Here is a 21,438-nt window from a genome sequence, read left to right as displayed (position 1 = left end):
CCTGAACAAGAAAGAATATGCCACTGAAGACTGTAATAAAAGTTTGCTGCATGGGAACAGAGACCATACTTTCTCGAAGATTATCTGATGGTCTGATGACACAATAACTGAGTGGTTTGGCAAAAAACGACTATTGTTATGTCTGGAGGAAAAAAGGAGGAGGATACCAGTCCAACTGTGAAGCACAAGGGTTGCAACATCATGTTGCTTGTGGAAGTTTGACTCAAGTTCAACAATTTCAAGTCAAAGCTACCAAATTCTGACTCAGTGCATTTAAACCTTTACTGGGACTGGGAATTAATCAAATAAATAAAAGCTGATTTACATCTTTCTCTCTTCTCTGACATTTCATGTAAGGTCAACCTGAACCCTGACTGATGTAAAACAGGGAATGCTTATTAAGATTAAATGTAAAGGAACTGCACAAAGCTGAGTTTACTCCTCCACTGGCATTTCAGTGTCTTCCAGCTCTGTGTTCAGTATTTTTTGTAGGGACTTGTTTTCCTTTGCTGCCATCTTAACTTTGTTTAGCAGCTCCTTGTTTCCACTGTCCTTCAGATTGCCCACAAACTTGTCAAATATAGTAAGCACAGGTATGGCATACTCAATCACACTCTTCGTGTGGTTTGGAAACCCATAGGTATATCCTCCTGTGTGCAAACCAAAAACTCTGCAAAGAGCATCAAACACTGGGGAGCCAGAAGCTCCGTGATACATGAAAGTGTTGTAGGTCCCTACTTTGTCTGCTTTATTTCCACCCATCATTATGCTTTCAATGCCTTGATCTTTGATAACTTGACTGACTGAGTGGACAATGAACATATGATCTTTGTGTGGATGCAAATGATCCCTGACTGCCTGCTCTCTCTTCTCTTTCTCAATGATACATGTAGGATCCATTCGTTTCACTTCTCCTGCTGGGTGACCAATAAGACAGGCTTCACCATTGGTAGGCAGTGGACCAAATATGTGCAGGAGGCCTGGTGGCACCATTTTGTTTGCTATTGTTTGTTGGTTTTCAGGTTTCAGGGCCTCAGGGTTTAGCTCCAGTACGGCATAATCAAGCTCAAAGTCAATGTCAACGAGTCTCGTCTTTGCAGTAAAACAGTAGTAATTGGTGTTTGGCTCAGGATCATCATAGTTAAACAGAGCAAACACCTCAACACCATCCTGCAGGTTTTTCTCCTCAACATAACCTTTGAATAAATGTGCATTAGTCAGGATGAACCCATCAAAAAGCACAAAGCCAGTTGCAATACAAACATCCTGAACAACTACTTTACAAACTGACTCGCCAAGTTTGAGCAGCTTCCTGACTCTGTGAACTTCACTAAAAGCCTGTTGGATCTTTCCAAAGTTCTCCTTCCTCAGGTCAAGTTCTTTCTGATAAGAATCTCCAGGGAATCTACTCTCCATCAACTCTTTAAGACATGGAAACTGCTCACGCAGTCGATTATAAAGCTCCTCAGTGTTGTCAACCTTTTCCACCACTCCTTTTACACTGATTCCACTCTGCTTTGCGACTTCTGAAACTGACCTAGTTTCACTTTGTCTCTGCTGCTCACGTTCACCCTGTTGATTGTCATCTTTTTCTTTTGTTTTCTTCTTCCTTGGAAGACATATCTTAACCTGTTTCTGATCTATGGAGTCAACCGGTTGTCTGCGTGTTGTTTGGATGTTCGGGTTGTCATTGTGAGACAGAGTGAATTCACCTAGATCGTCAATGAAGCGACCGTCTCTTTTCAGAGCCTCCTCCACAGTCATCCCCTTCTTTCCATAAACACAGACACACTTGAACTTTTTTAAAAAGGAACTTCTAAAAAGCGTCTTTGTTTTAGTGTCTTTCCCCCCCACTGTATCAATGTAGAAGACAGAATATTCATCTCTTGGATATACTGTCTTGTCACGGTCTTGGGTTTGTTCAACCTTTTCTGAGTTACATAATATGATCAGAGACTCACCATCTGTGATACATTTTTTTTGATTGATTGATTGATTAAGTTTATTTAAGTGTCAAACACCATGGTGCCCAGCCCACATGGGCTTATTAGACACTGAAGCAATAATTTACACAATAGTCTCCAGATAGCCACGTACACAGAGATACCCAACATAACACCACTAAAAATAAATACAAAAATAAAAAAGCTTGTTAAACTGGATACAGAATACTTTGTCTTAAATACCAGGCCTTTTCTATAAATTTGGCCAAAGCAAAAACATCATTTTCAAACAGCCAGCACAAAATCTCTCCTTCATATTGCCAAAATATATCAGGGTTTTTTAACTGAATTGATTCAAAAAGTGAGATCCTTAGGTCGCAGTATAAGGGACAGTAAAAAACAAAATGAAATTCATCTTCAACCACTTGGAGGTCACAGAATTCACATAAACGTAAATGTTCAGGTGTACCTTTAAATCGACCCACTTCCACTGCCAGAGGTAAAGTACTAGTTCTCAATTGAGCACAGAGGGACCTCTGCCTTCTCTTTAGATTAAAGGAAATATAAGGTTCTGTAACATAATCATTCTTAAACTGAACATAATTTCTAAGTTTTGGCTTCTTCCATATATCCTGTTTCCATTGCTCTTCATATTTACTTACCAATCTTTGTCTGACAATATTTATATTACATTGTAAATTATTTTGAAACTTTATATGTAAGTCAGACGCAGACAATATTATTGAAATCTCTCTAGACCAGGGGTGATGCCTTGCTCTGTCCCAATTAAAAATTTTCCTAGTTACCCTTTCCTCTGGCAGACTGACAAGACGGTTCCACAATCGCACCATTTCACACCTTTGTTTTACAATACATGGATCCCATCCTGCATCCCCATTAACAGCTACCTTTGCTGCGTATTTATGCACACCAAGAAAACACCTTAAAGCACGATTTTGAACAGAGTTACAGTCAAAAACTTCATCAAAGCCCCAAACTCCTGCAGAATAAAACAAAACGGAGTCAACCAAAGATTTATACAGTTGTGTAAATGTAGAAAACCCAAGATCTGTACATAGTTTCAATTTACTTAACACAGAACCTAATGCTCTTCCAGCAGACTCTGCTAGTATTTTCCTTCCCTCTGTAAATTTCATATTTTCATCAAAAACAAAGCCAAGATATTTATAACAACGAGTATACTTTAGGGGCACAGGGCCAAACTGGAATGTATAGATACTCTGTAATTCACTTTTTTCCCTAAAATGAACAACTTGCGTTTTTTCGCTGTTAATAGTAAGACGCCATTTACTACACCATGAACTCATCATATTCAACATATTTTGTAAATTCACTTCATTTTCAGCTATCAAAACAATATCATCTGCATAAAGCAGAATACTTAGATTCATGTCCTCAATTGGCACCCCAAGATTACCCTGCTTAATTTCTTGAGCTAAATCATTTATATAAAAAGCAAATAAGGAAGGGGAGAGTAAGTCTCCCTGCTTCACCCCAAAAGGCGTTGAGAACCACTCCGTTCTTAAATTATTTATTTGCACACAAGCAATGGGGTCTTTGTAAAGGGCTTTTATAGCATTATAGAATTTTCCATTGATACCAAATGATAGTAATTCAAACAGCAAAAGGTCTCGGTTGACACAATCAAACGCCTTTTTGAAGTCAACAAAGCAGGTAAAAGTACTTTTACCCTTTTCCAGACGAGCTCTTACCACAGAAGATAACACATAAATATGATCAATACAGGCCCTGTTTTTCCTAAAGCCATTCTGTTCATCTACCAACCCTCCATAAACCTCCAAAAACGTATTAAGTCTGTTGTTAAGAACTCCTGAGTAAATTTTATATACTGTACTGATCAGACTAATCCCTCTATAATTCAACGGGACTCTAGGGTCATCTTTTATAGATTTCGGGATGGGTTTGATAATTGATTTTTTCCACTCGGATGGGATAATACCATTTTGAAAACATGTGACACAAACAATGTAGGACATTACACAAGTTAGGTTTCTTAAGTACCTCGTTAGGGAGGTCTTCAATGCCCACAGCTTTATTTTCTTTGGCTTTATCTAGCACTTGAAGTACCTCATCCAATGTAATATCACTATTCAATATCTCATTTTGATAGTATGTAGTATTCATCCCAGTTTCCATCTCAAATTTTACTTTACAGGTTTCTTCTAAGAAATTACCATCAAATAAAGTACTACTATAAGCGTATAATTCACTGTAATCTTTTTCCCACTTTTTTAATATTTGACTACATTCAAAAGAGGATTCACCACTTTCCAATAAGACCTCCATAGGTATTAATGTCTTCTTTTTTGGACCTAACTTATGTATTTCCCTCCAAAATTGTTGAGGATTAGCAGTTTGTAACTGTTCTAATTTGAGAGCTTGGCCTCTTTTAAACCTTCTTTTGAAGAACCTGAGCTTTCTATCAAAGTTAGCCTGGCATTGTGTAAAATCACTATGCAAGGCTCTCCTCTTCCAGGGTTCCCCCAGACCACATTTAAGAAATATTCTCTCTGCAGAACACAACTTCAACCATAACTCATTTAATTCATTATTCCAATAAGGTTGTTTAGCTCTATAATATTTCTTTGTAGAACCCATTTTTTTTACAGGACAATATTTGTTCATCTCACCATGTAAAAGATTACAGAGGTTGGTATAACACTGGTCCATCTTTTCCTGATTTTCCTGCACTATCTGTAGTTGACATATTACCTCCAGTAGAGCACTGCAACACATCTTTGAAGACAGAAAATCAACAGGATAATTTCTATCTCGTTTTCTTGCATGCAGTAAACAGTCTGCATTATTCTGAATATTAACTACCTCCCCAGCTTGAAAACGTAAACAAAGAACTGAATGGTCAGGGAGTCTACTATGGTCATCAATCAAATTAAAACTTTCTGGACCAATTCTATCAATAAGCTCAGAAGGGGAATAAACATTAAATCCAAGACATGTTTTCATATCGACATGAGATGTCACTATATAATCAACAACAGCTTTGCCCCTTACAGAAATTGAAGTAAAATTGTCATTTTCAGGATTTAACCTTCCATTAAGTATACAATATTTAGAGTCCTTCAAAAATTCCAGAAAGGTATGACCATGCTTATTTACATTCGTGTCCAAAGCTATTCGAGGAGAAATGTCATCCCCTTCCACATAGTCCTTAAGCGTCCCGATTCGGCTGTTAACATCACCACAGATATAAATTGAATCCACCTTGTCGGTAACAATATATAGCAACGCCAATAAATGGCTGAAATAGAGATCTGCATTCCTGCCCCAGGTAGATGATTCTGGGGACAGGTAACATGAAATTAAAATGAAAGAATATTGTGACTCTCTATGGTCAAAGCGTAAACAAAATATTCCATCAAATGTTTTATCAACAATGCTAACTGAATACCGCCCCAACACAGCATTTTTAACCAAGAATCCTACTCCACCAGAGGCTTTAACAGCCCTCTTATGGGCAATACGATTATGTCCAAACCAAGTGAATCCATCAAAGTCCAGTGTGTCATTGCTTAAGTGAGTTTCATTCAGCGAAATAAAGTCAGGGTCTAGGGATTTAAGTAGCAGTATCCTGAGTTCACAGTTTAACATCGTCCACCCATTAACATTCCAGTGGGCTAACAAAAACTGTTCATTAACAAACCTGACGTGCTGGGCAAGCCCTTCTCATACATGACCGCCATCAGCTGCCATTCCCTCTCTCATCGCACGCAAAGGTGACTGCGTCCGCTTCACCATGCGTCCATTAGCTGCCAAGTAGAATTCCCTCCCGACTGCAGTTTCACGGATCAAAGTTCTAAAGTTTAGTTCCATCATTCGTTCAGCATGTGATTTCGCTGAAGACACGTATACGTCCTTGAAGATGTCGTTGTCTTTCAGTTCCGATTTTCTGCGCAACACGGCCACTTTCTCCTGGGCCGAGCTCAGCTCCACTTTAACAGGCCCCGGTCGGTTTCCGCGCGCCCGCAGCCGCTCCACCGCAGCGGGGCAAAGCGCAGTGTCACAACCAAGGCCGGCGTGCAACAGGTCTTTCACTTTAGCCATTAAATCCTCTTCCTCTGAATGAGGTAGCCCCACAACGATAAGCGAGACATCCGGATCAAAACTGTTCTTCTTCGCCTCTTTCTCAGCCATTTTCCGTTCAATATTTTCCATTCGTGCACACATAATTCCCACCTCGATGTCCAGATTTGTCTTCATGTCTTTTGTGGCCTTCTCTATCTCTTTCAGCACAACATTCTGACTTTCGGCGATCATCTTCTCCATCGATCCACACAACTTATCAACTCTCGAATTTACTTGCTTTTCCATGCTGTCGATTCTAGCGTTGTGACGGCCCCAGGGCCTTTGCTGTGTTGGTGTTTGTGTTGGTGTTTGTGTTTCTCTTGTCTTCCAGGGTGCTGGTAGCTGGTTGGCCATTATGGGATTGGGGGCAGCTGGCCACTGTCTCCAGACCCATAAAAGCCCGCCCTCCTGCGAACTCATTCTCTCTCCTGCTCTGTATTTGATTTGAGTTCTTCTAATTTCTTGTATGGTTTATTTTGCATTTTCCTAGGTTGATCTAGGTTGGTAGTTTCATTTTGTTGAACAATATGGTTAATATTTCTTTTGGAATTTATCTTTGTTAAAATAAATATTTTCTTTTGAGGTAACTCCCTGTGTATTTCCCTTATTTGTTATGGTCTCAGAGCCAGGCCATAACAGCGTTGACTTGCTTTTCTATGTCAATCTGTATGCGGTCCAGTCTGGCATTAATTGCTTTCAGTTCTTTCATCACCGCCGCACTGCTGCAACCTTCGGTGTCATTTTTATTGCTGTTTCGGGTTCGCCCTTGTTTGTCTTGATCTCCCATGGTTTTGTCCAAAATTTGTCACTTCACGCCACCGGGCGAGGGTGTAAACTTTACAATCCCAATGAGAGACCGTATTAACCGACAAATCACGGGTTTAACAAAAGTTTGTTAAAAAGTTTGACTGCATCAGCACGCCAAAACGCTCACGCGGCCATCTTGGATTCCGAGTATAAATGGAGCGTCACTGTGGAACATAGAACAATGGAAGTGTGTTGGAAGAATAGATTTGTTATTCTCTTGACCCAGCTGAAAGATAATGTTCTCATCTACACTCTTAATCATCTTCTTATATATTTCATCAGATTTTATTGCTTCCAGTACTGTGCAAGGCTGATTACAATGAATGGTGTATTCATCGTCAGATGGACTGAGTTTCACCTTGAAGTGATGTGAATGTCCAGCCTGCATGAAAGCAGTGAGGAAAATAAAAGTTAAAAGACATTGTTGCACAAAAACATGACCACCATAGAAGATTACAACTGACATCATAGTGGGATGTGTTGTTGTCCCACATGACACTTTAATATGTTCGAATATTTATAATATAATATTTAGTTTTTAATCATCTCACAAACATTCATTCGTGTACTCTGGCTCAACACAGGGGTCCTCAGTCGGCCTGGATTTGAATGCAGAGTCTTCCTGCCCAGCCGTCAGTACTAACCACCACGCCTCTGTGCTGCCCTATCCACTGAACATTTCACAGTGATCTAAGAGCTCACCTGAGAGGCTGTAGCGCCCTCCAGCTGTGTGCTTGTGTTGCTGCTTCCAGAACTGTCCTGATATAAAAGATGCACATACAATCAAATCATGCAGCAGCTAATTCAGCCTAGACAAGTTACAGATGTCAAGATGATGAATGTAGACCACTCTGTTTTACAGCTGTTACTTACATCTGTCTTCTTTAAAGGGGTCCCAGAATTATTTTGCTTTTTGGGAGGCATTTTCGCCAAACAATCAGAGGGTTCCTCAGATCCTCACAGAGTGATTTCAGAGTTCAGACTCTGATGCTCTGCAACAGAAATGAAACAATAAAGATCCAGGATGAAAAAAACTCACAGCATCTTTTATTTATTTATTTATTTATTTTTTTGCACCCCGCCAGAATACATTGTTCTTTCAAAATGAATGTTTAGGAACAGTCAAGTTAAGGTCCTGACCTTAATTCAGTAGAAATGTTGTGTTCAAAGGTCGGAGGGTTCTGGGATTGCTACTGTCACTCTCACTGTCAGACAACAGATAAGAAAGCAAATTTAAGCCTTTCTCTCTCTTTTGAGTATCTTGATGAACAAACCAAGAACCTTAACTTAATAGCAAGGCCATACATCTTGATGGTTAGGATGAAAAACTCTGTATTATTTCAACAATCTTTCTTCCATTGTGTCTTTATCAGCCAGGATTTCCCCATTTTTCTATCCATATACAGTGCTGCTTCAGAATTTTCTATGTTTCTGCAAAAAATTACTCAAAACATCAGTGGCTTTCAAGAGTGTAAACAAAGAAGGACCCAATCAAACAAATGAAACAGAAATATTATACTTGTGTATTTGTTTGGAGTTCGGAGACAAAAAACAGTTAACATGGAGGTGCTAATGTCCTGGTTTGGGCCTATTTTGCTGCATCTGGACCAGAACGGCTTGTCATCATTGATGGACCAATGAATTCTGAATTCTACCAGTGAACTCTGAAAGAAAATGTCAGGACCTCTGTCCATGAGCTGAATGTGAAGAGAAACTGGGTCATGTAGCAAGACAACGAGCCCAAGAACACAAGTGGTTCTACAAAAGAACGGTTAAAGAAGAACAAGATGAATGTTTAGGAACGGCCAAGTCAAAGTCCTGACCTTAATCCAATAGAAATGTTGTTGAAGGACTTGAAGCAAGCAGTTGATGTGAGGAAACGCATCAACATCTCAGAACTGAAGTGGTTCTGTTCTGAGGAATGGGCTAAAATTCCTCCTAGCTGCTGTAGCCCACTGATCAGCAGTTACCAGAAACATTTAGTTACAAGGAGGTCACAGCAGATACTGGAAACAAAGTATAATTTTTCAGTTTCATTGTTTGACTGGGTTCTCTTTGTCTACTTTCATGACTTGTGTGAAAATCTGCTGATGTTTTGAGTCATTTTCAAATGTATAAAATTCTGACGGACACAAGAACTTTTTTGCTGTGCTGTATATAAGTTGAGTTTATTCATCACAAATATATTGGACTTTCTTAAAGGTTTTACCTGAAAACAACAAACTGTTTAAAATATCCAACTAAAGACAGTGTATTTCATCATCTTATTGCCGTGCATGAATCCCATCTTCTTGTCTTTTATGTACATGTGTGAATGTAATAACACAAGAATGACACAGCAGTTTTCATGTCTCTACTGTGGCCTCTTACTGAGGACCAACATTTTAGGTCTAAATCCAAGTCCCTCCCTCTCCTCTCCCTCCTCCCCTCTGTGACACCAGTGAATCCATAAATTAAGTGGTTTCAATGGGTGAACCGGGAAGTGTTCCTGTGCCAATGTTTTCCGATCAACTGGGAGTGTTCCTGTTCCAATGTTTTCCGATCAACCGGGAAGTGTTCCTGTGCCAATGTTTTCCAATCAGACAGCAACTGGTGTGCAGAGCACTCTCCAACAAATATTGTAGCGTTTAGTCTTAGGATACCTGTCAAATTACAAAGATGTTGAATTTTATCTTATTGTTCACCGGAACCCCAGCAGACATTAAATCCTTCTATCGAATAAAATGTGTCTTCCTGAATCTGTTGCTGCTGCTCTGCTCACATTATAGCTCCTGTGTGAACACGTTTTCCTCTTTGTGTTCAGTACGAGTGGCCACAAGAAGTTGCCTCAGCAATAAAACACTACACTGCAAACAGTAGCAACAGTCTTTCTCTTAAATGATCACAGTGTTTACCTTGACACTGTTTCTGATTTCATAGATTTTCATAGGTAAAAGACTGCTGCATCCACACTGCAAGAAGGAACGCTACTGCAGGTCCTTCATTCCAGCTGCCATCAGGCTGTACAACAGCAGCCTGAGTCAACAATAACCCACATGTTAGACTTGGCTTCGTTAAGCAAATAAATCTGCTTTTTTTTGCACTGCCGTATTTTGCACTAACCACTACCTCACCATCTTATAGCTTTTAAAGTTTTTAGCAATTATTTATTTGTAAAAAAAATTTCCACCACCATGCTGTATATACAGGATGTCTTTATATTTCTATCTCTCTATATATTTTTCAGAGTTATTTTTTGTATATATTTTTCAAATTTGTATTGTTTTTTTTTTTTGGTAATACCTCTGTCGAACTCATTATTGTTTCTGGACATATTTTTGCCAAATTCTGCGCAGCTGTGACAAGGAAATTTCCCATATGTGGGATTAATAAACATGTCTTAGGTCTTATGTCTTAGCTTGTGTCCAAAATGATATTACTTTACCTTTTACTTGTGAAGGTGGTTGTGAAGTCTTGACACGGTGGAGTCGAATCAAAGAAAACAGGCGGGAGTTTCTCTTCGCAGCCTTGAGAAACTATTTTAATCTGTGGTGGATCAGTAAATTATGAGCCAGTAGCTCCAGGAGAAGTGTAAACAGTCACACAATGAGTTTCTCTTTCAGTGACTGGTTCTAAACTGTTAAAAATTTCTTGATAAAACTCTGACAATGCTCGATTACAACACTCGCCCGCCACTAAGACTCACTGGTTTGCCGCCTTCCTCAGTTTTAAATATGAAGCGTGGGCAGTGACTGAGAAGTGACTCACAAAGGCGCATATACAAGCAAGGTGTACACGTGATCGGGGGGGGGGGGGGTTCTTTTTTTGTATCAGGGGAATTTAGTGACAACCACAGGACAACCAATCAAGTAGAGTGTGGATGTAAAGAAAATGTACCTTTTTGTATCTAAATAAATTCTGTTAACTGAAAAATCTCCTCGAGGGATAAACAGTGGGGAAGGATTGGACCACGTGGTTGTGCCAAGTAAATGAAAGTAATATAACAAAACTAGGCCTGGCTAACAAACTTCTCCGTCTTGAAAACAACAAACAAAAAGACTGAAAAGCTTCTCTATTAAAATATGTTACCCCAACTACACTGGTGGCACCAACCAATAATCCTAGCATGTATAAACAAATGATTACCTACGTGGTGTGGTGTATACGGTACTTCAATCTCACCTATAGTTCACATCTTCCACCACAACTAACATAAACTGTATTCACAGGGTCCACATGTCTCAATAACAAGGTAGGCAACAGAAATCAAAAGAATAGTCAAGCAGAATAGCAAGCAGGGAGCAGAGACTGGATCATGTGGAGCAGCCAAGAGTGAGTAACACAGAGTCCAAGAGCAAACAGCAAAGCAGCATTGAATCAAGAGCCCTTTTAACATAGGCCCAGGGTGGTGACTGGATGACCGGGGGCCAAAACAACTAATCAGCAGGCCCCGTCAGACTTCCCAGGTGGAATCACTTGTAGAAACAACTGTGAACAAACAGGGGAGGGGGAAAGACAAAGAGAGATAAAACACTGCCCTTGTCTGTCACATGACAGTTAGTGGTTTGGTTTGGGGAAATAATGCACGGTTAGGGTTAGGGCTTAAGGCAGGGATGGGTAACTGTCGGCCCGCGGGCCGCCCGCACTCAACGTGGCCCTTAGATAAATTTTTGAAAATTATAAATCTGTATCAGTTGTAATGACACAGTTAGCCACTAGATGGCGGCTCTAATGCAGACGCCGCCTCGCACACGCTTCCACCGGGTCTTCTCTACCAGTGAAGAAGGGGGCGTTCAGCCGTGTCTCAGAGTGGAAGAGAGAGAAAACTTGATCGAGAAAATCGTGTCTTTCAGGTGAAAGAAGGTTATCTGTTCACAGAATGTAAAGGCAAACCTATGTGCTTAGTCTGTTTGGAGACGCTGTCTGCCGTGAAAGATTTCAATTTAAGTTGCCGCTACAACACTTTGCACAAAGTTAAATACGAGAAGTATACTGAAGCTGCAAGGGCCGCTATTGTAGCGGACCTTAAATCAAAAGGACGCAAACAACGGCGGCTTTTTACCAGAGCCCACTGCTGATAATGGCGAGGTAGAGTGGGTATACAGGGACAATATTGAGCTGTTTTTTGGTGTAAAAATGCACAAATTAATAATAAAAAAAAAAAGTAAGTGGTTATTTTTTGTTTGCTTCAATAAACACACACACACACATATATATATAATTATAAATATATATACTATAAATATATTCTAATTGTACACACACAAACATATTTAAAATGGCAGTTTTATCATATCTGGTTAAGTGCGCGGTCCTATGTGGCCCTCCGGTAGTGTCGATGAAAAATTGTGGCCCCCTCCATCATTTAGGTTGCCCATCCCTGGCTTAAGGTGAGGGTTGCTGGCGGTGGCAAGAAAATAACAACAAGTTTTAAAAAGTGAAAACCTTGAGCAGACCCCCGCCAGCTTCTGGGGCCCCATCTGATTTAGGTCACAATGATTGTTTTGTCCGAACCTCCAGACCTCCACCGATTAACGGCATCACATCTGGTGAAGAGCCAATGGTGGCTTGGTAGGACTTGACTAGAATTACTGAGACTCACTTCTGGTATGCAAACCACTGACTACACAGTAAAGCATGGTGGTGGCAGCATCATACAGAATGAACGTCCGACAACAGAGTTTCAACTTTAAAGACTTTATTTAATGTGAACAGTGTTGGACAATCAACAGTTGACTGCAAACGGGGCTAAAGACATCAACATATGGACTAAACTAAAAGTTAACCTAGCTTTACATTCATTGAACCTCCCAGCTGAGCAAAACAAGAGAAATTAATGAAACAGTACAAATGATGAAGGCTGCCCAACATCTGTAGACTGCAAAGGATTTGAGTTACGTACTATTTAGCATAAAAGACAAGAAAAGACCAGCAAAGGAGTCGATGTGAGATCTGCACTGCACACACAGTGCATTGTGAGTGCAGTTCAGACGGTGACAACACTGGTGACAAAGTCATCATTCTAACAATTTTTTTTACTCTAAAATTTTATTTTAAGTGGTTATCATGCAGATGCAACGTCCTATTTTGCATGTAATTACATCATAAATCTAACTTATTTTCTTCGCTCTAAGATTCCCGTAGACGCGATGTCTGGCTCGTGACCTTTACAGGGTTGGTTTGAGCCAGAGGCAGAGGGGAAGTCGCTGTGGTCACGGCCCTGTGCACACATCAGTTACAACATGTTATGCAACCGAAACCACACGCACCATTATGTGACATGTTTCTTTCTTTACTAAATATCAAGAGAAGAGTTTTAAGACGATATTTCCCGTATCTTTCACAAAGCCGTGTCCTTAAACACTTAAACACTGCTTGAAAATTGAGTTCAATGTATAAAAGTTCTAATAATGTGTAAAATGTGCTGCACTTTTTTTTTATAACCTTTAAACATTGTCACAGACCGTCTCACAAAGGTTTCCTCCCAAAAGTTAATTTTCATGCTCACTACCTCTTTTCACACTCGCCTCCAGCTGCCCCCCTTGACTTCTTCCTCTTCCTCTCAGCGAACCCAGAAAATCCTCCTCGTGTTATTTATTTTTTTATCAGTTCAAGAATTATTCTTTTTTTTATCTTGATCAGGAAAGAAGAAAGAAAAAGAGGAGAAAGAAAAAAGTCAGGTAAGGCAACTCGAATATTTTCGTTTGGGTACGTCAGTTTTCTGTTTCACAGCGGAAATCGTTCGCTTGAGTCACGGACAGAACGCGAACAAGGAAGAGGGAAGTATTTGAGCTAATGAGGGATTCTGGATTTCCAAAGCAAGGGTTGGTTAATGTCTTTGTGACCAGAGACTGAGAGAGTCACGTCAGTATTCATTTCTAGAGTGAAGTGCGTCTCAGGGTGCACATCAGAGGCCACATGGGGCCATAGCGGCTTAAAATGAAAAGCTTTTACGTTTTGCACATTTGAGCCCTGAGGCACAAAGAAGTGGTTTTCCGGTTTTGGCGAGGGCGGCACCCTTAGACGCTGACCTCAACATTTTAATTCGATGGGGCAAAGGAAATCTGTTCAGCTGTGCATAAACATCCGTCCTGGGCAATCCGATCGCAAGTGACCAGCTTTAGTGCATGTGTTCTCCTGCCAGCTGTCCTGATGTTCGCCAAGTTAACATCCTCCTGACATGTTACTAATGCTGGGAGAGCTGCGTTGTACGAAAGAAACAAGAAAGAAAAACTTCCTCTTTTATCAAATTCTCTCTTCCTTTAGGAGTCTCTTTCACTTCACTCAGCATCTGTGTCCACCGCTGCTTCAAAACAAATCCCACTTTTATTGTTTGTTCTATTTGTTCCTACAGTATGAGGCATCCGAATGGCTGCTGCTTTGCCTTCCTCCTCTTCCTCCTCCTCTTCCTCTGCCTGAGCTGGGGTGGGGAATCAAACACGGATGACGAGAGGCCGTCCTGCAGTCGCTGCGACCAGCATTTTTCTTGTAACTGTTCCTACGGCGGGTTCACCCATGTCCCCGTGGTGACGGACCGTGCCCTGACGCTCATCCTCGCCTTCAACAACATCACCACGGTGACCGACGATGACCTGACGGGTCACACCCGACTCAGGACTCTGGATCTCCACAGTGGGATTATGCCTAGTCTTTTCGGACCAATCCCTTTGTTTAGTTTTTGAATGCAGGATGTGTTTAAATGTAGATGTTACTGTCCCCCAGGTAACGGACTAGCTGTGATCCATCCCTCAGCGTTCGACTCTCTGTGGAGCTTGGAGCAGCTGGATCTCTCAGACAATCAGCTGACTTCTCTCAACCACAAATGGTTCAGCAAGCTGGAGGCTCTGCAGCAGCTCAACCTGCTCAACAACCCGTACAGGTGAGAAGGTCGAAGGTGTAAAGATGGCGAGGAAACCTTTAAGGAGCTGTCCGGGGGTGGTTTTAGAAGAGCCTCCCCTCTAACGTTTTTTTTTTTTTTTTTCTTCTCCAGCCACTTGGGTTCTTCTGCTCCAGTGTTTCAGGGGCTCGTCAGACTGAGGAGGCTGGCGTTTGGTGGTCCGGCCCTGGAGGACCTAAGAAGAGGAGATCTGTCTGGAGTCACCCAGCTGGATGAGTTCACTGTGCATGCCAACAACCTGTCCAGGTGTGAAACCCCAACTACTTTGACAATTTGGTGGTACTCATCAACTAATCTAAACAGAACCAAACCAAAATAAACTAAACTAATTACATTTGCTACAATGTATGAGAAATAAAAACATTTTCACATTTGACGGCTGAACGGCTGAATTTCATGATGTTTGATGTTTTTAAACCATGGGTGTCAAATATAAGGGCAGCGGGCAAAAACCCACCCATTTGAAGGTCCAGTCTGGCCTGCGGGATGACTTTGCAAAATGCGAAAATTCCCTAAGAGACCTTTTACTGCAAATTTTCAATAAAATTGCTGCCTATTCCTAATTTGTCCACCAAGGGTCGTGCTGTTTTAGTAAAAGTTGTGGACATAACACAACACTGAGACCCAGAACTAAACAACAGTGTCAATGCATAAAACTAAACTCAAAAAATGTTGCAAAAATATGTACTTTCCTTGCAATAAAGCAAAGGGAACATTTTTGAGTTTTCATTATTAATACATTATCATGCTTTTATTATGGTCCTGCCGGCTTGAGATCAAATTTGACACCCCTGTTTTAAATCCTAAAAAGCAGATTCAGGAAAGGTTATTGTGAAATCAAATCCTGTTTGAATCCTTAAACAACTCACTTTCATTCAATAGAATAACTTAAATTCACCATTCAGTTGGCTGCTTCCACACTAACTGGTTATTTCTGTGAGAATTCTTTATGGTACATATTTAAATCTATAGCGGTTCCACAGTTTATACTCATTTAACACAAAAAAATAAATCAAACGGATTTCAGTTTTGACAATTTTGAAAAGTGAAATGAGACTGAACTATATTTGAAAACAAATCATGCCCGTAATCACAATATTCAGATCATATGATGACTTTATCCATTTTTAATCCAGGCTGTGCAACACAAGCTCTTCCATTATTCACCACTTCTGTTTTCTTTAAACTTAGATGTACGATCTTTCATTTTTGGCATTCAGCCTGAGAAAAAATAAAAAATATACGGCCTGCCACCGTGACCTTGTCTCAGCGTAGAAGAAGAGCAACTGCAGAATAAGCAGGAACCTGTGGCTCAATGGTGCCCTCTTCCATGAGCACTGGCGAAGTACTGGCTGCCTCATCTTGTGCTTTTGAAGTGTGGTTTAACTGTGGACAGTTAGGGCACATGATAAAAGTTTGTCCATACATTACATTGGTGACAGATGGTGACTGCTGTCGGAGAATCAAGATGTTTAGATGGAGCTATTTAGTCAAGATATTAACAGGATGAAGGATGAAGGATTAGGACTAGGACTAGCCATGCCCCATAATGAAATCCAACTGTCAGAACTGACTCAGGCTTAAGCCAGGCTTGGGTTAATCCACACCTGGAGCAGCGGGACAGTGTATGAATGCACTACTAAAGTCATAATGTGTCTTGCTTCATTAGATCTTCCCTGTAAAGTTCCTCTTTCACGTCCTGTTTTGTTTGACTGTCTCTACAGATACGAGCCTGGTGCGCTAGCTGACATTTGGCCGCTGGGTCAGGTAACTTTGAACCTCCAAGGTCCGATTTTGACAAACGTGGCCATGGCCTCGGCTATGCTCGGGGATGTGTCGTACCCTGAGACGCCCATCATTCTGGAAAACCTCCATCTGAGTAACAATGAGACTGTTCAGTGCTTCAGAGAGGCAGCCAGCAAAAGGATCAGGTCCAGCAACAATATCCCATCATTTGTCCTGTTTTTTTAATTTTTTTTTCTGATTCTCAGAAAAATTATAATAATAATTCACTCTCCTGCGGGGACACTCTTCAGGTCAATCTTCTTTCGGAACTTTTCTCTGTCTGATGAGGCCATGGTCAACTTCCTGGTGGTCATGGATGGAGTGCCGCTCACCTCCATTTCCTGCGACGGCGCCACGCTGACTGGCGAGGGCAGGTGGGAAACCAGAACCAGCATCCATTCAGCTCAATAAGAGCAGAGAAGAGTTGTGTTGTAGAAAATCATCCAAAACCAGACATGTATGCATTTAGACTAGGCTACAAGAGCTATGAACCAATAAACCATTTCATTGCTAAGAAGGAGGCTGTGGAGGTGAAGAGAAACGCACTGTAGATCAAACTGAAACTGTCCTATCCCCATCTCATCCCATCCCACACCGGTGTTCCATTGGGTATTGAGTTGGTCTGAGTACAACTCAGGTGTCAGATCAGAAGAAACTGTCCTACCAATATTAACCAACCAGCTAGATATATAAATATAGAAAGAGCTTTTAGTAAAGCACTGAATTGTAAGAAGAAAAAAGTCTAATAGTAAGAGAATTAAACGTTGGATGACTGTTGGATACTGTCCCTGATTATTCTTTTTCGGTTGCTGCTAGGTGGGAGGGAGCCAGCTGGACCGACCACAAAAGCATTGATGAGTTCTTCATCCGCAACGCAGTGGTGCTGGATATCTTCAAGTTTGTCTCATTTCTGGACCTGAAGTTTCTGCTGCATTATCCCAGGAGGGTGTCAGTCATAAACTCCAAGGTATGTGTGTGGGTGACCTTTAGAAACAATATATCCCGCTAAAACTAAATCAGCACCTCAACGTACAACAGACGTGAGAGGGCCAGGTTTGCATGACCCACCGAGACACGTCAACCACATTTACGTAAGAAACATATGGGTCACATCAAGAAAAAAGAAAAAAATGAAAAACCTGGAACCAGCAGCTCTTCTCACTACAATACACTTTTTCAACCAGGTCTTTGTGATGCCCTGTGCCACGTCCCAAATGCTGGTGAACGTGCAGTACCTGGACCTGTCCGACAACCTGCTGACTGACCTGACATTGGTGGAGTCGCTGTGCGACACAAAGCAAACTCTGAAGGAACTCAGAGTTTTAAACATCAGTGGAAACGCTTTGAAGGTGTCTTGTCTACATGAGAATTATATCAGAGTCTAGGAATGTGAAGGTTTGAAGAAGTCTTCTGTTCAGTCTTTGTCCACAGTGAGCCGTCTGGTGGCAAAGCTCTCCAAACTAACCCACCTGGACATCAGCAGCACCAGCTACAACTCCATGCCCTCAAGCTGCACCTGGCCCTCGACCCTGAGATATCTGAACATCTCCAGGGCTAAGCTTACCACCACCACTTCATGTCTCCCCATAACCCTGGAGGTATGGAGATTAGACCGCAAAATTCTAATCCCAACAAGCTTCACACGCCATCACATCAAAATCCTTTAAAACTTCTGCTTTATTATTTACAGATTTTGGATCTGAGTAACAACAACCTCAAAGATTTCACTCTGAGTCTCCCGATGCTGAGAGAGCTCCACCTCTCTGGGAACAAGCTGCTGATTTTGCCAGATGGCAGCTTCTTTCCTAATCTGCAAACGCTGACAATACAGGTAAGAAACAATCATATCTTGTCTTTCTGCTTCCAATCCTGCTGGTGTTCCCTAGCATGATACCCCATGTTTTTTCTCACAGTCAAACACCCTGAACATGTTCAGCCTCGCGGACCTCCAGTCATACAGACGACTCGAGAACCTCCAGGCGGGTCAGAATAAGTTTGTGTGTTCCTGTGAGTTTGTCGCCTTCTTCCAGTCGAGGCTTAAAGGAGATGGAGGTGTGCAGTTAACAGATGGAGAGGACAGCTACGTCTGCGATTCCCCGCTCTACCTGCAGGGGAAACCCCTGGGTCAAGTCCACCTTTCTGTCGTGGTGTGCCAGCGGGTCTTGTTTGTGTCCGTGAGCTGCGGGTTGTCGCTGCTCGTAGGAGTTCTGGTGTGCGTCTTGCTGTGGCGCCTCCATGCCTTTTGGTACCTAAAGATGACTTGGGCATGGCTCAAGGCCAAGCGTAGCTCCCGGCGCCGGCAACAAAACAGAGATATGGCAGGTTCAGAAGCTTTGCTGTCCTTCGATGCTTTTGTCTCCTACAGTGAAAGAGATGCAAGCTGGGTGGAAAATTTCCTGGTACCTGAGCTGGAGGAGCCAAGGTAAGTATTCTCAATACAGTTACAATTTGAACAGAACTAAAGGCTATTTTTGCGCGGTCGCTTTTCATTTATGAAACCAAGTGATGCGTTGGGTGTACTTACCTTCTTATATTTGCATATATGATAGGGATAAGTAGTTGCGCCCTTCAGAATTGTCTTCAAAACATTAGCAAAAGTCCTGAAAGTAGACAAAGTGAACCCAATCATTCATTCATCTTCTATACCCACTTATTCCTGTTAAGGGTCGCGGGTGAACCCAATCAAATAAATGAAACACAAATATTATGCTTGTGCATTTATTTATTGGAGATTAATCATTAATCATTAATCATTTATCTGCTTTGACCTCCTTGTAACTAAATGTTTCTGGTAACTGCTGATCAGTGGTCTACAGCAGCTTGGAGGAATTTTAGCCCATTCCTCAGAACAGAACCACTTCAGTTCTGAGATGTTGGTGGGTTTCCTCACATCAACTGCTTGCTTCAGGTCCTTCCACAACATTTCTATTGGATTAAGGTCAGGACTTTGACTTGGCCGTTCCTAAACATTCATCTTGTTCTTCTTTAACCATTCTTTTGTAGAACCACTTGTGTTCTTGGGCTCGTTGTCTTGCTGCATGACCCAGTTTATCTTTACATTCAGCTCATGGACAGATTTCTTGACATTTTCTTTTAGAGTTCACTGGTAGAATTCTGGACTCATTGGTCCATCAATGATGACAAGACATCTTGCAGAATAGGCCCAAACAAGGACATTAGCACCCCCATGTTATTTTAATTTTTTCTCCAAACTCCAAACAAATACACAAGTATAATATTTCTGTTTTATTTGTTTGATTGGGTTCTTCTTTGTCTACACTCTTGAAATCCACTAATGTTTTGAATATTTTTTTGCAGAAACATAGAAAATTCTGACACAGCATAGCTACACAGCTGTATATGGATAGAAAAGTGGAAAAAAAAATCCTGGCTGATAAAGAGACAGTGGAAGAAAGATTGTTTAAATAATACAGAGTTTTTCATCGTAACCATCAAGATTGTATTGCTATTAAGTTATGGTTCTTGACTTGTTCATCAAGATACTCAAAAGAGAGAGAAAGGCTTAAATTTCCTTTCTTGTCTGTTCTCGGACAGTGAGAGTGACAGTAGCGATCCCAGAAGCGAACGACCTTTGAACCTATGCCTCCACAAGAGAGACTTCCTTCCTGGTCACTGGATTGTGGACAACATCATGAGTGCAATGGAGCGCAGCCGGCGTACTGTCTTCGTCCTCTCCGAAAACTTTGTCCAGTCTGACTGGTGCCGCTACGAGCTAGACTTCTCCCACTTCTGGCTTTTCGAAGGACAAACCGGCGGAGACGCGGCCATCTTGATCCTGCTGGAGCCGCTGGCCAAGGACGATGTGCCGAAACGTTTCTACAAACTACGCAAACTCATGAGCTCCACCACCTACCTGGAGTGGCCTCAGGAGGAGGAGAGGAGGGGGGAGTTCTGGAGGAGTCTCCGCAATGCTTTGAGAGGAGACGAACTCGACTGAAAGACAAGGAGAAAGGCTGGAAAAGGGTAAAAGGACAATTAAAAGCCAAAAATCAAAAAGAGGTGTACAATGAAGAAGGGAAAAGAGTAACGAAGAGAAAATGCAGCAGCACATAATTAAAAATAGTTAGGTGAGTCAAAAGGGTTAAGCACAGCCATGAATACCCTCACCCCCATTTTATACTAGGGGTTGTACCAACTAGTCGACTTCACTGCTGTGTCATGACGCTTTAAGCAGGAAGTTGACTAGTTGTCAATCATGTGACAATAACAACATGGACGCCTCCTAGAAGACAGGTGAGGAGCCAAGTGGGTCATTGCAGCAAACTAGCAGCGGCTCATCAAGTGTGTGGAAATACTTCACTAAAGACGAAGCCCATACTACCGTGACATGTCAGGCCTGAAATACAACTAAAGTACTACTGCAATGCATCTGAAAAGACATCGGCTAACGCTAGCAGAGGAACGGTCCAAATTCTCTGGACAGCAGTCAGTTAACAACTTCTCCAAACATCCTGCAGTAACAGAGAGAAGGAGGCTGCACATCAACTATTTGTTGGTGAATGGAAAAGGCTTTGGAGAAATACCACGTTTTTATTTTTTTATTTTTTTTATCCCGGCTACATTATTATATCTTACAACATGCTGAAAAGTACTATTAAATGCTATTGACTTGACGGTGCTGATTTATATAGACTATATATATCTGCAGTGCACAGGATTGATAAGCTCTACCTGCTTATCAATGTTTGAACATGTTCTTTTGTGTTCTGTTAGTTGATATTGTTGCTGTGGTTGTGGTCCTTGATGTCAGTGAATGCACCATGCGAGAGACTTGAGTTATGGTAGAGCTGAGAGCCGCGTATTAGATGTGTCAGACTGACGGTGTTTATGGTGTTGATGGGGTCCATGGCTGACAGTAGCCTGTGTTCAAGCTTCAATAAA

The 21,438-nt window shown here is 41.4% G+C and overlaps 2 protein-coding genes across 2 annotated transcripts; one reads left to right on the top strand and one right to left on the bottom strand.

The window, feature by feature from the left end:
* Window positions 1–435: 435 nt before the first annotated feature.
* On the bottom strand, window positions 436–1,894 carry LOC311492590 (serine protease FAM111A-like; the record flags this gene model as incomplete). The annotated part of the gene is made up of 1 exon (XM_084550906.1): window positions 436–1,894. The coding sequence occupies exon 1, from the start codon at window positions 1,762–1,764 to the stop codon at window positions 436–438; it is 1,329 nt and encodes a 442-aa protein (XP_084407032.1). The 5' UTR covers window positions 1,765–1,894.
* An 11,228-nt stretch (window positions 1,895–13,122) lies between these two features.
* LOC311486755 (toll-like receptor 2 type-2) lies at window positions 13,123–21,381 on the top strand. The gene is made up of 12 exons (XM_084542743.1): window positions 13,123–13,534; window positions 14,209–14,486; window positions 14,577–14,733; window positions 14,845–14,997; window positions 16,476–16,682; window positions 16,788–16,910; window positions 17,353–17,503; window positions 17,721–17,885; window positions 17,955–18,134; window positions 18,227–18,367; window positions 18,450–18,958; window positions 20,092–21,381. The coding sequence occupies exons 2-12, from the start codon at window positions 14,210–14,212 to the stop codon at window positions 20,492–20,494; spliced, it is 2,466 nt and encodes an 821-aa protein (XP_084398869.1). The 5' UTR covers window positions 13,123–13,534; window position 14,209; the 3' UTR covers window positions 20,495–21,381.
* Window positions 21,382–21,438: the final 57 nt, after the last annotated feature.

This window comes from Chelon labrosus (assembly GCF_963514085.1).
Source record: "Chelon labrosus genome assembly, chromosome: 1".
NCBI lineage: Eukaryota > Metazoa > Chordata > Actinopteri > Mugiliformes > Mugilidae > Chelon > Chelon labrosus.
This window is presented reverse-complemented; position numbering and strand designations above follow the sequence as displayed.

What these genes read in the sequence shown, in the direction of transcription:
- LOC311486755 (XM_084542743.1), top strand. Translation starts at nt 14,210, where the DNA reads ATGAGGCATCCGAATGGCTGCTGCTTTGCCTTCCTCCTCTTCCTCCTC. An exon ending in CTGCTCAACAACCCGTACAG is followed by an intron (nt 14,734 to 14,844) that starts GTGAGAAGGTCG and finishes TTTCTTCTCCAG; the next exon opens with CCACTTGGGTTCTTCTGCTC. An exon ending in TGCAAACGCTGACAATACAG is followed by an intron (nt 18,368 to 18,449) that starts GTAAGAAACAAT and finishes TTTTTCTCACAG; the next exon opens with TCAAACACCCTGAACATGTT.